At 36.7% G+C, this 16998-nt stretch overlaps 1 protein-coding gene across 4 annotated transcripts in view; it reads left to right on the plus strand.

Annotated features, from left to right (window-relative positions):
* Nucleotides 1–1252: 1252 nt before the first annotated feature.
* Nucleotides 1253–16998, plus strand: part of ppfibp2a (PPFIA binding protein 2a) — a 28213-nt gene continuing 12467 nt past the window's right edge. For 2 of the 4 annotated variants that reach the window (XM_051871014.1, XM_051871016.1), the window contains exons 1-7: nt 1253–1410; nt 6975–7061; nt 8294–8407; nt 9999–10130; nt 12511–12666; nt 14607–14699; nt 16099–16210. In XM_051871014.1, coding sequence (XP_051726974.1) covers nt 1363–1410; nt 6975–7061; nt 8294–8407; nt 9999–10130; nt 12511–12666; nt 14607–14699; nt 16099–16210 — 742 coding nt within the window. In that variant the 5' untranslated portion in view covers nt 1253–1362. The remainder of the gene's footprint in view (nt 1411–6974; nt 7062–8293; nt 8408–9998; nt 10131–12510; nt 12667–14606; nt 14700–16098; nt 16211–16998) is intronic. The other 2 variants (XM_051871017.1, XM_051871018.1) reach the window with 1 other exon arrangement.

Consider the following 16998-nt stretch of genomic DNA (forward strand, 5'->3'; position numbering starts at 1 on the left):
TAAGTATTCTTCCACTATATATATATATATATATATATATATGGTAACACTTTACAGTAAGGTTAATTAGTTAACATTAGTTAACTAACATGAAGTAACCATGAGCAATACATTTGTTACTGTGTTTACTAATCTTCGTTAACGTTAGTTGATGAAAATACAGTTGTTCATTGTTTGTTCATGTTAGTTCACAGTGAATTAACTAATGTTAACAAGATTTTAATAATGTAGTAGTAAATGTTGAAATTAACATTAACAAAGATTAATAAATGCTGTAGAAGTGCAGTTCATTATTAGTTCATGTTAACTAATGAACCTTATATAAGTGTTACCATATATATATATATATATATATATATATGGCTATAGGACTAAATTGTAATGGCTAGATGATTGGGTCATAGCCTATCTATCAGACTTTGAGAAACGATTTGTATGTCAGTAAATTTGAATGTTTTGGGTTAGCAGTATAATTCAGTGGTAGAACTCTAGCGGAAGTTAACATACTCAGTCCATCTAAAGTCCATGCAGACCATATAGCTGCACAGTTAATCTTACTGCCTTTTTTACCAAATACTATGACATTGTCACAATAAAATAAAATAAAAAGGGTGCTAAAAATAGGTCCATTTCTTTATTCAAAATTTATTTATTTTTCTGTTGAAGTTTGGATGAAATATCACACTTTTTTTGTGTGTGATATTCACCCTATTCTTTTAATGTCAGGTGTTGTTTGTGTCCATAGTTAAGTTAAAGAATCCACCTATTGTCTTCAGCCTCATAGCAAATATTGCATCTTTTTTTAAATATCCTGCTGGTAAATTCATTTGACACTCGTCTAATAAAATGCAAGCTGTCTGGTACCTCCATAAGTTCTCAAGTGGACGATATGGCCTCTCTTAGGGGGCACTGCTCCTCTGGGGCACCCACCTCTATTAATCTAAGCATACTCACTTTCTCTCTTCACATGTTTGAAAGTATTTCCCCTACAGAAAGCCCCTAAACACAGCACTTGTTAATAAGAGAGAGTGAAAGGGGGAGAATAAGTTTAGAAACAATAGGAAAAAATGGTTTGGCAGAAGTAAAAAGAGTGGAGGAGGAGAATATAGGAGGAGGAAAGGGAGGGAAAAAAAATAGCAGCTGGCAAGAGTGAAGCCTGATATTACAGACCGCTGCTCCAAACCAGATGCTCAGGAACCTAAACCAAAGGCTAAACTCAGGCGAGAGAGAAAAGGAGACATAGTGTGTGCTTGAAGGATGAAACTAAATTTTAAAAAATATTAATACTCTTTATTTCTGTTGGAATTGTCTGAGATAGTTGTGATAGTATCAGACTAAAGGATCTTATAATGGCCCTGCAAAATGGAATGGGACTTTGATTTTTACAAACATTTTGCATGGCTGAAAAAGGTAAGCATGTCTGTTTCTGTTCTTGGATGCTTTTTCATTTTTGTCACTAATAAATCTAAATGCTTAATCTTGCATTTGAAATATGTAAAGAACAACTTAATTTGTTCATAAGTGGATTTATTTGGAAATCAGATAGGGCTCATGAAAATGTTAATCTCATTCTAGGTGTTGTGTAGAATTGGCAGGTACATTAAGAACCATGCGAGATGCACATCCATGCACAATCTTTTCATGGTTTGCTATTTAACTGTTTTCATGGCCACATAATAATATATAACTGTATATGCAGATGTGTGGTGTGGTCAAGTGCCAATTCTGCATTCTAAAAAAATACTAGATTGCAGTGGTAAAATGATGCTGTATAGTCCCGGTAAAGTATGTCAGATTGTGGCAGTCTACAGCATCAATCACAACCATCCATAATTGACCTGAAAGTAGAAAAATTCCAGCATGAAAATTGCATTAAAGCTTATTTATTTATTTATTTATTTTAATATTTTTATTATTATATTTCATTTCATTTTTTTATTTTTTATTTTTTTATTTAGTGAGTGAGTTGAGTGAGTTTTGTCTGGGTTATTTTAATATCTAATTTATTAGACAGCTCATCAAAATCTCACTATCTATTGGTGCGATTCCTAGTGAATCTCTTTTGCATTTTGATTAAGCCCTATATATGTTTAATAATGCCTGATGTGAAATGAATGTAGTGATGTGTGCATGGCACTAAAGGATTATGAAGAATTATGAGTGCCATATCTAGTGTGAATATTGGTTTTATTCAATTGTTCCTTAGACAATAATTTCATTTAATAGGATTCTTTAAATCTGATCCTGCAGGTCCAATGTCCTGCAGAGTTTAGCTCCAACCCCAGTCAAAAACGCCTAAATCGGATAATCAAGGTCTTCAAGATTACTTGAAAATTACTTGAAAATCACAGCTCAATGTGTTGAAGTAGGTTGGAAATATTTTTTTTCAGGAGAGTGAGTTTCCAGAAGCAAGGTTGAAGACCTCTGCCTTAAAATAAAATAAAGTATCTTTCAGACTTTAGACTTTTTGAAGAAAAAAAAATCAGAAAAAAATGGCCAAGCAATACTTTATATAAGAGGAGAAGGGAAACAAGACATTGCGTCTTGGATTGACGTTATGGGGAATGCCATCAGCGTGACTGATGTTTGAAGCACGTGTGCAAAGACGACAATTTCATTGTCCGATGACAGTCTATGGCACATGTGTCAAACACTGGAGAGCCACCGTCCTGCAGAGTGCAGTTCCAACCAGCTCCAAAACACCTTCCTAGTTGATTATTAGCTGATTCAGGTGTGTTTAATTAGGGTTAGAGCTAAACTCTGCTGGACAGTGGCCCTCCAGGAACTGACTTTGACATCCTTGGTCTATGGTGTCTTGTTCCCCTTCTCAGGGAACCATGGTTACTATTGTAACCTAAGACGTTCCCTTTAAAAGTGGAACTCAACACTGCGTCTTGGATTGATGCTATGAGGAACAAATACCCACTCCGTCATGCTGAGGGAATGCCTGTCTCATTAGCTATGCCTATGCACAACCATAATGGGCATATCAAATTGACGCAACAGAATGAGATGCATCAATCTTTCAGGGTGCATCCTAAGACTCATAGAAGCTCTCAAGTGGTAATATTCCCTCGGCCATTACCCAAGCTTCTATGCTCAGTGACAAGGAAAGTCCTGGCCTTTACAACCTTCCTCTCTTCCTTGTGGGCCAGGCATTAGCCACATGAGGTCCAAGAGCAGAGCTCTATGGTTTAGCTGTCAAATTCTTTTGTTTGACACAGCCCCATAGGGAATACTTGCCAAGGGAGAAAGTTTTAAACTGTGACCTTGACCCACCACTACGTCTAGGGGGAGCATATACATGAACTGCAATTGTTTCTTACTATGCCGGACCTAAAAACTCAACCCTAGGGAACTGCAGGGGAGCTTCAGCTCTGCTACCCCAGAGCAGCTGGGGAAAAGAGCTCTCACCTTGCCTAGACTTGACCGGGATTCAAAGACCCAGCACTCGAAAAGGTGCTCAATAACAAGAAAAGATGCTATAAGGAAATTTACCTCAACTTGTTAGGTTATACATGGATTGGATAAGGCTCCAACAGGGAGCTCAGGACCCTACTTTAAAACCCTAGACATTTGGGGAGGGTTCTATTCTTCATTCAACCCTAAAGAACAGCTACCAAAGGGAGCCTGCCTGGAGGAACACTACTTCTCCTCAGCGATTTGATTTCTTTACAAAACAGCTTTTTATTACATTCCTTAGATCTTGTCTTCTCAAGTTTTCAGTGGTTGAAAATTGCTAAAACAACTTTTACTATGCATAGAAATGCAAATCTGAACAAATTATAAAGAATACATGAATGTTTGCCATCTCTGGGAGAGAGTGAGACAGAGAAACAGATCATATCGTACAAGGTTTAAAAGAGAGACACATAACAGCAACACAGCTATTTGATTTGTGATCATGCTGTCCTTATTGTCACATCTAGTTTTGGTTTTGTTTCATATTTCCTGTTTGCTATGTGCTTCCCTTGTTTGTGTCATGTTCTAGTCATGTGATCCTGCCATGTTCTCCCCTTGTCACGTGTCCTGATGTCAGTGGCGTTGGCCATAAAATCTAACAACTCCTTGTATGCGGGACTGGCAGGCTGAGAGGGCTCAATACAAGCGATATACTCGCATCAATCGCATCAAGAGACAACACATCAAGAGACAACACATTAAGATCACTCAAACTGGTTACTGAAGAACGTGACACAGCCGTACCTTTTTCGAATTTCACAGCCAGCTCGACTTGCAATCCTTACAACTCCAACCTCCATTGTGCCTTGGTTACAGCAGGGCCCGAACTGCGATGTGCAGATGCTTGTCTGTCATATCTCGAGAATGAAGGATTTTTCACAATAGGTGCATTCAGAACCCTCAAGAATGCACATGCTCCTCACCCAAACACCAAATGTACAGATCGTGTGTCCTCGAGCATAAAAAAAAAAAAAAAAAAAAAACTGGGACACAGAGGCACACACTTCCTGAAATGCTTGTCTGAGTTTTCCATAAGCCCCATTTCCACCACAGGAACTTTCCCCAGGAACTAGGGACTTTGGGGTGGTACTCGGTGTGTTTCGACCACAGGAACCAGGGTCTAAATAAAGTTCAGGGTAAAAATTCCCACCTCAAAAAGTCCCTGCTCGTGAGATAGTACTTTTTCAGGAACTTCCAGGGGTGAGACTTGCCTCTGAAGACAAATGCTCATGGGCGCTCTGGTAATGACATCAGATTTTCATTAGACTGACGTCAGCCAATGAAATTGTCATTTTTGCACACGTGCTTCAGAAACTGATAGCGCGCCATAGCGTCAATCCAAGACGCAGTGTTGAGTTCCATTTCGAAAGGGAATGCAGATGCTCAGACTTTCAAAAAACACAGAACTACCTACTCCACTCTGCTTTCACTCCACACTGCTTATATTTGGAACATTACAAATACAGACAAGTGGAATGACATAAACAATGACTTTTACCAGTGTTGTTAAATATCTGTAATCTTGGAACAGAATAGAAGGCAGTAGTGTAATTGCATTAACTGAAGTCACTTTTCTGCCCTGTATATTGCATAATATATACGGTGGTGGTCATAACTATTGGCACCCTTGGTAAATATGATCAAAGATGACTATAAAAATAAATCTGCATTGTGCTTTTGATCTTTAATTCATAAAATTAGCAAAAATCTAACCTTTCATTGAAGGAAAAGAATTGAAGGTGGGGGGAAAATCATATTATAAAATAAATGTTCTTCTCCAAAACACGTTGGCCACAATTATTGGCACCCCTAGAATTTTTTATGAGTAAAATATCTCTGAAGTATATTCCCATTCATATTTACATTTTTTAGCACACCAGGGTGATCATGAACATGAAATTGTCCAGCCATGACTTCCTGTTCCACAGGAGTATAAACATGAGAAAACAGAAAGGCCAAATTCCCTTAATAATTCATCACATTGAGTAAAACCAAAGAATATAGTTCTGATGTGTAGCAAAAGATTGTTGAGCTTCACAAAATAGAAAGTGGCTGTAAGAAAATAGCTAAAGCATTGAAAATATCCATTTCCACCATCAGGGCAATAATTCAGAAGTTAAAATCAATCGTGTTGTCAGACACGACTGGAACTTCAAACGGGACCGGCTTCTATGGTCAGATGAAACTAAAAAATTTTGCTTTTTGGCAGCAAACCCACCAGATGGGTTTGGTGCACACATCGATAAAAAGTACCCCATGCCCACCGTTAAATATACCGCTGGATCTTTAATGTTGTGGGCCTATTTTTCTGCTGGAGATCCTGGAAATATCATTCAGATACATGGTATCATGGATCCTATCAAATACCAACAGATAAAAAATCAAAACCTGACCGCTTCTGCTAGAAATCCAATAATGGGCCGTGGTTGGATCTTTCATCAGGACAATGATCCAAAACAAACATCAAAATCAACACAGAAATGTGTCACTGAGCACAAAATGAAGCTTCTGCCATGGCCGTCCCAGTCCCCTGACCTGAACCCTACAGAAAATGAGTGGAGTGAACTGAAGAGAAGAAGCACCAACATGGAGCTGGGAATCTGAAGGATCTGAAGAGATTCTGCATGAAGGAATGGTCTCTGATCTCTTGTCAGGTGTTCTCCAAACTCATCAGGCATTATAGAAGACAACTCAGAGCTGTTATCTTGGCAAAAGGAGGTTGCAAAAAGTATTGAATAAAAGGGTGTCAATAATTGTGGCCAACGTGTTTTGGAGAAAAACATTTATTTCATAATGTGATTTTCCCCCCACTTTCAATTCTTTTCCTTCAATGAAAGGTTAGATTTTTGCTAATTTTATGAATTAAAGATCAAAAGGATAAACAATGCAGATTTATTTTTATAGTCATCTTTGATCATATTTACCAAGGGTGCCAATAATTATGACCACCACTGTATATATATATATTTTTTTTTTGCCTTTATTCCCCCTAAATTGCAAACATGCATTTTTATATGCCTGTGCACATGCATATAACACACATTTAATAAAACATCAGAACAACCATTCATGTTCTTTGAAGTGTTCTCTGGCATAATGCATACCATTCACTGTGCTTCACATTATGTAGCATAGAGCAGAAATTCAGACTCAAATCTTTTTAGTATATTCACAGTATTTCACACACCATTGCCATATTCCAAGTCCCTCAGCATTACTGCATGGAGCTTGTGCACAAAAACCTAATCAGAAAAATAAACCTCTTAAGAAATTCCTTTTTAAAATCTTAGGTGGGTTGGGTAAAGTGACGTTTTGCAAACTTGCTGTGACATATTCAGCAGATGAATCAGAATTAAAAACAACAACAACAACAACAACAACAACAAAAAACCTACAAATAGCCATTTACTGTTCTGTAAAGGTAGCTGTGGGCCTCACGCTGCATGGTTTATAGTGTTTCGCTTTCTTCTCTGCTGATTGTAAACATAACTCTAACCACCTGTGAACCGCAGGTCAATGTGCAAGGCCCAGGCAATGGTGAGAGCTACCAGGAGCGACTGTCTCGTCTAGAAGGGGATAAAGAGTCTCTTGTATTACAGGTAAACATGGGGCAGTCTGTTATAAATAATTTTCTAATGTCCATCTAGACAATATGAAGTTGCAAGAAATGTTTATATCATATAAGTTTATATCAGTATTATATGAATTCAATCTTATTCCTAGAACATTTCTATATGTTTGGATAAAAATACTGCACATAATCAATATTGAAATAAAAAGGTAAACCTTTTAGACATACTATGGATCATTTGATCACATAACATTGAATTTAGGGATTTAGGTTGATTATATTGTATCATTAAATACCAAAAATACCAACATGGGAAAAGAAAAAAAAAAAAAACACACACCAAAAGTCGTGACTGGCTGTAGTGAAAACACTAAACAAACGAGAAGAGATGCATGTCAACTTTGCTATCAGAATTTATGTCCAAAAGTAAAAGCAGGTTATAAAAATATAACAGATATAACCAGATACAGCAAAATATACAGTTCTGCTTATGAATATCTAATTTACATGTTACTAACTGCATGCCTTAAACCAAAAGGATTTAATACTACTAACCTGTCAAACTTTAACAAATCTAATGACCAGTTGTTCCTTAAAAACACTGGCTGCATCAACTTTAAAAACTGACAAGCTACAGTACTGTACAGTATACAGTCCAGTATAGTTCAATGGAAGATATTGAAACATATGGGGTCTGATGGATGTTGTAGGCAATGTAAGAAGATTACAAAATTGAGCTATATTGTGAACTGCCGATCTGTTCAAATTAAACATTAATAGATGTCAGTTTTATGAAGGCTTTTTGAAAAACCTTTTAAGTTGTTATATAAAATAATTGAAGCCATTATACAAGTGTACAAAAAAAAAAAAAAAAAAAAACACGTGTGAAAAAAAAAGAAGAAACAAAAAAGCCAAGCCAGTACAATCTTTGTGTTTCATGGGAACAGACAGGGCTTTACGGATTAGTCCTGTTCTGGCTTGTTGGGTTTTGACAGCAAGTACATGTGCAGAGTAGGTGCTTGGACTGCGTATTCCTGATCAACTGGGTTGACAAGAATATGCTAGATTGCTTTAATTTGTTTGAAAATCTGTATAATATATTTTCATATATGAATTTAGTCTGACTCTGAGTACAATAATGAGTGTGATTAGACTCAAATTAATGTTTTTTTCTCGTAGACCTGAAAACAACTTTAGAAGCACAATAGACAAAGATTATGTACCTCAAATGAACAAACTTGATTTAAACCTGTTTCTCAGGTGAGTGTGTTGACGGATCAGGTGGAGGTTCAGGGAGAAAAGATCAGAGACCTGGAGAATTCTCTTGGGGAATATCAGCACAAACTCCACTCCACTGAGGAGATGCTTCAACAGGTATTGGTAATATTTATTTTTAAATCATTTTCATTTGCATATTTTTATTAGGAGTTATTTTAAACACTGTGGAATTGTTGTGAATCCATCACAAGCTCTCAGAGAGATTTTTGTCTACATGAAAAGAGTCTTTGACATCATTGGATTACAAAGCAGTTTTATTAGCTTTTCTAAAGCACCAGCTAACATTAATAGAATAATCTGCACCTGATGTGCCTGAGAAGGAACAGTGAGGCACCTGTGAGGAAATTCTTTGGCGGGATTCTTTGGTCTAGTCATCACATCACCTTGGCAACCCAAATATGTAAGTTGCGGCAGTATTCCAAGGGTTGATTTGGGCATTGGAATTAGCTTGGGAATAAGTTGACAGTAGGTGACCTGCTTTTTCTTCTGTAATCAGCCAGACAGGGAAGGAGGAGTGGAAGGGAAAATAATAAATATTAATGTGTCCAGAAAAAAAAAAAGTGTAGTGTGAAAGTAAGTGAGAAGTGAGAAAAGCAAAGAGTGGTCTTGAAGCTTTGACATTTTAGTAGACCTGCAAGAGCCATTAGGGCCATTTATAAAGATAAACTCTTTTAAGGCATGGTAAGACTCCTGTACTTATCCATACCATTTTCAAGGACTAAATTCACATTCCTCTGCTTGTAAATCTCATCTTGTAAGCTAATTGCATATTTTGCCTTTGCTTTGAAAGCTCTATAGCTGATTAAATCTCCAGCGTTCAGATTGGAAGCTTTTTAGGGCATGTGCCTGTGGTCATTGAGGTTTTGGCCTTCAAAGGCAAATCCAATTCCAGTGACATGGGCCTAATATTTTCCATATGCTGTCTTTGAAAGTCTCAAAAGCTCACTTAAAACCCCTCAGCACAAGCTACTGACATTTTGAAAGGTTTTTTGGGCTTCTGTATTGTGAAATACAGATTCCTGTTCAGTGTCTGAGTTTAACCATCGATATCAAAGAAGGCAAGGTGCTACTTTTATGTTTTACACCAGGGGTGCTCAAACTTTTGTTTCAAGAAATCAACCACTTATTCAGATGACTTGCATTAAAACAGATCAGCCAATTGACTGAAATCAGGGCTGTAGCTGCTGGTGGTAATGCAGGCATTCAGGTGATCATTAGTTAAGATTGATCTGTATTTGGATTTGATCGTCTTCATATGGGAAAATACTTTTTCACATGTGTTCATTTACACAATTTCACATGTTCATCTTTTCATGTTAAGTGCACACTTTCTGATGTCCTATCAAAATACAGGTATCTGTGAAAATGTTTTTTTCATTTTATCTATAATCTGTTCAATCACTTCATTTTAACACCTTTTCTGTTTACTATGCTCAAATGTAATGTACTTTTCCCACCACTGTCAGAGCACTCAAGCTCTGCCTCATACTCTCTCTCATGTGTCAGTCCCTGCAAGAGAAGTGGATAAATTTAGCCCTCATAACCTGTGTATATTTAGCCATTGTGGAACAGCAAAGTACAGAGATTTTGAACGGACTTTGTGCCTCCTTCAGAGCACGGTTTCACTTATTTGTGTGTAAGCAAAATGTGTGTGTTTACAAGTATGTTTGTGTGTGGACTCTCATAGGAGCTTCTGAGCAGGAGTTCTCTAGAGTCACAGAAGCTGGGGTTGATGGAGAAAGTGTCCCATCTAAAACTGAAGCTGGGGAACATGGAGGACAAACACATCAACAATGCTGAGAGACAACATAAAGCTGAGGTACAACCCTGATAAAACTTAAGATGAACCTTAAAGGATTCAGACTGCACACAAAGTAGATTAGAAAAATGTAGACTGAAGACTGAGCATAGTCTCGTTACAATGTGGACATTATCATTGCCATCTCACAGCAATTTTCAGTCACTGAAATAACACCAGGGATCTTATCTCCCTGAAGCCTTCTTATTCATGCTAAAAACCATGCATGTGTGCTATATAGATATCAAAATTCTGATTTTGCCACCAAAATGGTTCTCAGTGCAATGCTCAGTGCTGATACTAATCTACAGGGCAATGGTTAATGAGGGGTAATGATGAGATTTACACAAAATTGCTATAATGAAATGATGTGACCTATTTTCATACACAAGAAAAATACCAGTACTGTTAAGGTGGACTTAGTTTTTGACCAATAATCTCAAAAGGGCCAATTATTAATAGATTTATCCATCTATCAATATGTATACTGTAAGTAGGCGTGTAAAAATATGCAAAAAAAAACAAAGTAAACAACACTGAAGTGTTTTCACACAAAGTCTTATAAACGGTACTACGTGTTGTTCAGGGAAAAATGAAAAGTGTTAAACAAAAAGCTGCTGGCACAAAAGTGGTCAACAGAGTGCTTGTACGCTTGCGTTTGGGCTTATGTCAACAAATTTGTGTCTTTTAATTTACTGTGTGCTATTTTCATGTAATTACTATGTTCATAGTAACTGCTGTGGTATAGAACTGGTTGATCTAAAATATACCTTTCCTCTGGTATAATGATGTGCTGGCATGAGCTGTATGTGTTTGTGTGGTTGTGTGCCTTTCATTTAAACATAATGGGTTTCATTCAACACAAGCAGAGCAAATTTCTGTGTAATGATCCAGAGAGGTCTAGAAGCTGAGTCTAACTGACAAATAGCCAGAGCTTGGAAAGAGTGTTAAGAATGACCTCAGTGTGATGTCTGACAACTGCTTGGCTTCATAGAGTGAAGGAATGGCACCAATCTGCCTATGAGCATTCCAGCAGCATGCCATTCTCTCTCTCTCTCTCTCTCTCTCTCTCTCTCTCTCTGAGGTCTTGGTCTTCTACCTGCTATAGATAGGTCAGTTTACCATCTAGTTTACCACGCTGTTGGTGTCACATGGCGTCTCACATGAAAGTTCTTTTATCCACGTGCTGGACACAGTAGACGACTGTTAACTTTTATTAGAACACAGCTTCCTTTGGTGTGAAAGATACTACAGGAAACTATGTTTGACAGTTGAAATTCTTGAATTTAATAAACTTTATTGCTGTCTTTGCTTTTTAAATTTATAGTTATTTTTGTCACTGTCTTTGGTGCCTGACATACTGAAACAGTATGCTTTTCTTAGGTTATTAAGCTATTATGGTTCACACAGGAAAGCCAAGTTCCTCAACTAATGACAGCTTTATGCATTCAATTATGAGTTAACTTGATATGTTTTTAAAGATTAGTACCCAGACGATGAAGTTATTTCAAACGCTACATTGGAAGCTGGTTTGTGTTCAAATCATGATTACCCACACAGTATATCCTGGAAAAGACATTTAGTGACTTGGCTCTTTAACAAAGGCTCTTGTATTTGAGACCTTGGCTTGTGTGAAATGGGTCAGTGAGATATTTACGTGTCTAAAGAAGTTGATTTCAGAAAGCCCAGGCTGATGGGAGCAGACAGCATGTTTTCTCATTGCGGTTTGTTTGACTAGTATATGTGCTGTTAAATAATGTTCTTGAATGTCTTGAAATGTTCCACCCTAACCACGCGAGTGACCTGGAAAAGCAAAATGAAAGAAACACCATTTTGTAAGAAACTAGCATGCTTTTGTGATTATGCTTAACTTTTTGGTAGTTTTGGTTGAGTACCTTGCTAAAAACAAACAAACAAACAAACAAAAACACTAGAATTAGATGCCATAGAATTACATGGTACACATAGACACATCTAGAGTTAGATGTTGTAATAACTCTTATATTGACACTTCTTGCCTTACAGACATCGGTCTAGAAAACCAACTTCTAGCATCTGTATGTGAAAGTTCTGTATGTACTGTAATACACACCTTCATTTGAATGCTACTAACAGTCTATGTGAAACAACACTGAATGACAGATTATCATATAATCTTATGTTGCTAGGCATGATTGCTAATGGCAGGGTAAAGACAAGGACTATAGGAAAGGATATATTGGGATTTACATTTTGCAAAGATGACAAGAGATTTTGTAATCTAGTTATTCAAGTAACCTGAAGAACAGAGATAGGAAGGAAACCACTGAATGTCTGCTTCCCATAATCCATTCTTTCCACTTCCTCTTACCTTCTTTTATTTCTTCTTCCTCTCTTTACTATCCCAATTCCTCTCTGACAGAGCGTAGTGAATCTGATTAGTGAGCTTCAGGAGCAGATGTGTAGGATTCGGCAGGAGATCTCTGTTAAGATCCCAGAGAAGCCAGTGGAGATGGTCCCAGAGGAAGGTTGTGGCAGTGAGCCAGTGCAAGCCTTTCTGATTGAGCCAAAGCCAGTGGTAGGTCTGAGATCTAGACATTTAGACAAACTCAAACACTGTAGAACTGTGGTCACTTTGGAAAAGAAAGTGTAGGCACCCCTTGGATCTCACAGTTTGTGATTGCTGGCAATACATTGTTTGTGCTTATGAATTAGTGTTAGACGTGTTTTATATAAAAGGGATGACATCTTTTTATAATCATGTATTGTTTTTGATTAACAATGTTTGTTTTAGTATGAGCTCTAATAGAGCTCATCAGTGACCACCCACTTTTACTAGTACATAATATTTAGAATGCAGTGTTTTTCAAATGCTGCACTTTTTACAAACATCTTACTAGGATCATATAAAGAATTGCAAAATACACTGCCCAGCCAAAAAAAAAAAAAAAAAATCCTGTTTGGATTTCAATAGGCAAATACTGATGGATCATTATTACAGTAATTATTATGTTTTTAGCATGTTATATGTTTGGCAATTGTACTTTTAACCCTAAAACATAGATTGTGTAGCTTTCATTTCTTAAACAGCCATGTAGGAAGACGTATCATGGCCATATTCCATATTCCTTACAATGTCAAGATTCATCAGGCTCAAACTGTGACAGATTGGTTGGGAGCATGAAGAATCATTTTCACACATGAATTTGCATCTCTGAATCCTGACCTTAATTTCATTTAAAGTCTTTGGGATGTGCTGGAGGAGTCTTTACAGAGAACTCACCTCTTGCATTGTCAATACAAGATCTTGACCAAAAATATATGCACCTCTTGATGGAAATAAATGTTCTGATGTTATTTCCATCAAGAAGTGCATCAGTTTTTGATCTTGTATTGACAATGCAAGAGGTGAGCTCTCTGTAAAGTCTCCTCCAGCACATCCTAAAGACTTACACTGAGTTTAAGGTCAGGACTCAGAGAGGCCAATTCATGTGTGAAAATAATTCTTCATGCTCTCTGAACCATTCTGTCACAATTTTAACCCTGATGAATACTGGCATTGCCATCCTGGAATATGGCTGACATGGTTGTTTAAGAAATTAAAAATGCTAGAAACATAATCACTGTAATAATGATCCATTCATAGATTAAGTATTTGCCTATTAAAATGCAAACAGCGATTTTTTTTTTTTTTTTTTTTCCCCTTAAATGATGGTGGTGTTTTTTTTTTAAATGTATTTTCTTATCAGAAAACTCCACTTCTCTGTGTTTCATGTTCTAACCCTAAAAAAACCTGATGCCACCTATAACGTTAGTTGTAGCTAATATAATCTTGCTAGTCTGAAAAAACTATCCTGCTGGCTGCAGTTCCCATTGTCATGGTAACGGTGACTTATCTAATTGAGCAAGCTCTTTTCAGAACTTTGGGTAATGTAGGTTTGAATCCATGGCTTCTACAGCAGCATATAACATTGCTCAAGAAGTTCAGGCAGGACTGGGATGATTGTTAGAATATGACCTTTTACTTCCGGAGCCCCACTGTTGAAGTCTATTACCTGTCAGTTGAAGTTTTGGGGCTGTGGTTATGTTTAAATTGTTATAAAATTATTCTCTATTGTTTAATGCTTAAAGAAGGGTGCCCAGTCCTGTTCCTGGAGCTGTACCTTCCTGAAAAGTTCAGCTCCAACCCTCCTGTAATTAAAACACCTGAACCAGCTAATTAAGACATGTATTAGAGCAGGGTTGGACCTCAACTTTGCAGGAAGGTTACTCTCCAAGAACAGGATTGGGCAGTCCTGCCTAAATTTAACATGGTAACCACAATGTATTACAATAATGTGTACAATAATAACTCTGGTATCAATGGTATTTATGCAGAAAGTATTTTTACCATGGTAGATTTTTGTCAAAATAATTAGACCACTCATTAGGGGAATCTGAAAAATATATTCATTATAATGTTTTCTAAAATATGTTTGTTGTTGTTTTTTTAATATTATTTTGTGCAATATTATAAAGAACCTGCTCCAGGAGCTCAAGACGCTCAAGCATCGAGTTGACGAGCTGGAACAAGAGAAGATGCAGTATGAGCAGAAGCTCAAGGTGACACAGGTACTGCCACACAAATATGACCAAAGTCTCTTTAAGACAAGTCATTTCACTCGGCGGCCATCTTTGAAACGCCTCTCAGGCATCCTGGGCATCATGCAGCTCCTATCTCTTTGAGTGGGGAAACATCAAATTCTCCAAAACTGTTCGCCAACCTTACGATTAAATTTCATATTTGAAATCACCAATGAAATCGAACAAAAACCGGCTCATAAATTTAGTTTCTAAACGCTTGAATCATGACAAAAAATTTCAGAGGCGCGCGTCTGACTGTTTCTATAGAAACCGGTGCTTCTGACAGCCGCTGCAGTGACGCAATGACTTTACAAGTCGGCGATTGGCTCTTATTTTGAAGGCGGGACTTATTCCACCATATTGCGCGTTACACTTTCTCCCATTCAAAACAATACGAGTGACATGTCTTGTGTTATTCTATAGTCTTTGATATGACTCATAAGTCTTGTGTCCTGTTTGAGGAACAGGCTCAAATTTAAGTTGTTGTTCACTGACAATGTTCCAATGTAGCTCTAAAATCTAATTTGTACAGTACTTCCATATATTCAAACTTATGTTCAAAGAACCAATAACATCCAGCATCGTTGACATCAGTGTGGCATGTCAAAAAAAGATCTGCGACAGAATGAGACAAAAGAGCTGCTGCAAATTATTAATTATTAATGACTTTATTTTATCACATAAACCTGTCATATTGATGGTTGCAAAGTACTGAATGGATGTTGATATTGTAACGGACTTGGTGGTTTCGTTTCGTTTTCATTCTGTTCTCTGTGCTGCTTTTCCTGAGTTCTGTTTGCTAGTTAGTTTCTATGGTTTCTAATTGGATTATGTTGATTTAGTCTCCTTGTTATCTCTGTGTATTTACACCCTTAGTTTCCTCTCTTCATTGCTCCATGTTTGAGTTCTACGTAGTTGTGCTTTATTATTTCTGTGTTTCCTGAGTATTTGCTATAAATGAGAGGTCTTGTTAATCCCCATCGTCATTGTGCGATTTCTAGATCCACCCCAATGTAACAGATATGTAAATGTGGTAACACTTTATTTTAATGTGGTAGTTACATGTTACATGTAGGCCTACTTACTAAAGTAATAACAGTATACATTATTACCTGCAACTATCCCTAAACCAAACCCTACATAGTAAGTACATGTATTTAATTAATATTACTCAGTAATTGTGTAATTACATTGAAACAGCATACCTTAAAATACAGTGTAACCGTAAATGTGGGCAGTCATTATGTTAAAAAATCCCGCCTTCCATAATAGATATCCTTTCATTACTCTCATTTACTATGACTTGTTAATCATGTAAACAATTTTAATTAATTTAATTGTACATTTTGGTAATATTATAATGATAGAAATCATTCTTCTCTCTCAGGCAGAGATCATGAGTTTACAGCATCTGTTAAGCTGTAAGAACTCTGAAATAGAGAATCTACAGGCTCAGCTACTCTCCAGTGCTCCGGTGTCTGTGGACAGTGCAGAAAAAGGTATTTCTCTCTCACTCTGATCTCAAACGCCTGTGGTGTTGCAGTCAAAACTAATGTTAAGGGCAATTTAGCTCTTTGCATTTTTTTCACAGCTGTCTAAAACATCTGAGCATGTTAATTAGTGATAGACAGATAGATTAGCCAATATTTGGCCAATTGAGATATTTGTCTCATAAGTGTGTTGGCTAATGTTTTAAAAAATATATGTTTGTCTGACCAATGGCAGGCAGTAAGAGTGTTCAGGGAAACCTGTTTTTCATGCAGTCTCAGCATCCAAATGTAGTTAGATACAGTATATATATATATATATATATACATACATATATATATATATATATTATATATATATATACTGATGTTTTAGGTCACATGACAACGTATGACAGAAGTGCTTTATATACTTTATAGAACAAACTTTTGTCACACTTCATATTTGGTGTCTTTTTACCTACTATGTTCATGCATCAAATTGTGTTCATGTTGTATTGTAAAATACTTTTGCTGCTATTGAGGTGGGATATGGGTAAGGTTAGGGACAGGTTTAGTGGTAGGTTTAAGGGTGGATTAAGAGGTAAGCATATAGTCAACAGTGCAATTACAGATGTAATTAAAGAAATTAATTACATCTGTAATTACTTTCAGGTATTTCTTAAATATAAGTACAATGCAAAAACATATATGTACACAATAAGTGCATTGTATCCAATAATTAATTTAAATGTTAGTACATAGTAGTTCAAGACACCTAATATAAAGTGGGACCCAAACTTATTTATGGCCAAGAAGTA

The sequence above is a fragment of the Ctenopharyngodon idella genome, chromosome 18 (assembly GCF_019924925.1).
Source record: "Ctenopharyngodon idella isolate HZGC_01 chromosome 18, HZGC01, whole genome shotgun sequence".
In the NCBI taxonomy this organism is placed as follows: Eukaryota; Metazoa; Chordata; class Actinopteri; order Cypriniformes; family Xenocyprididae; genus Ctenopharyngodon; species Ctenopharyngodon idella.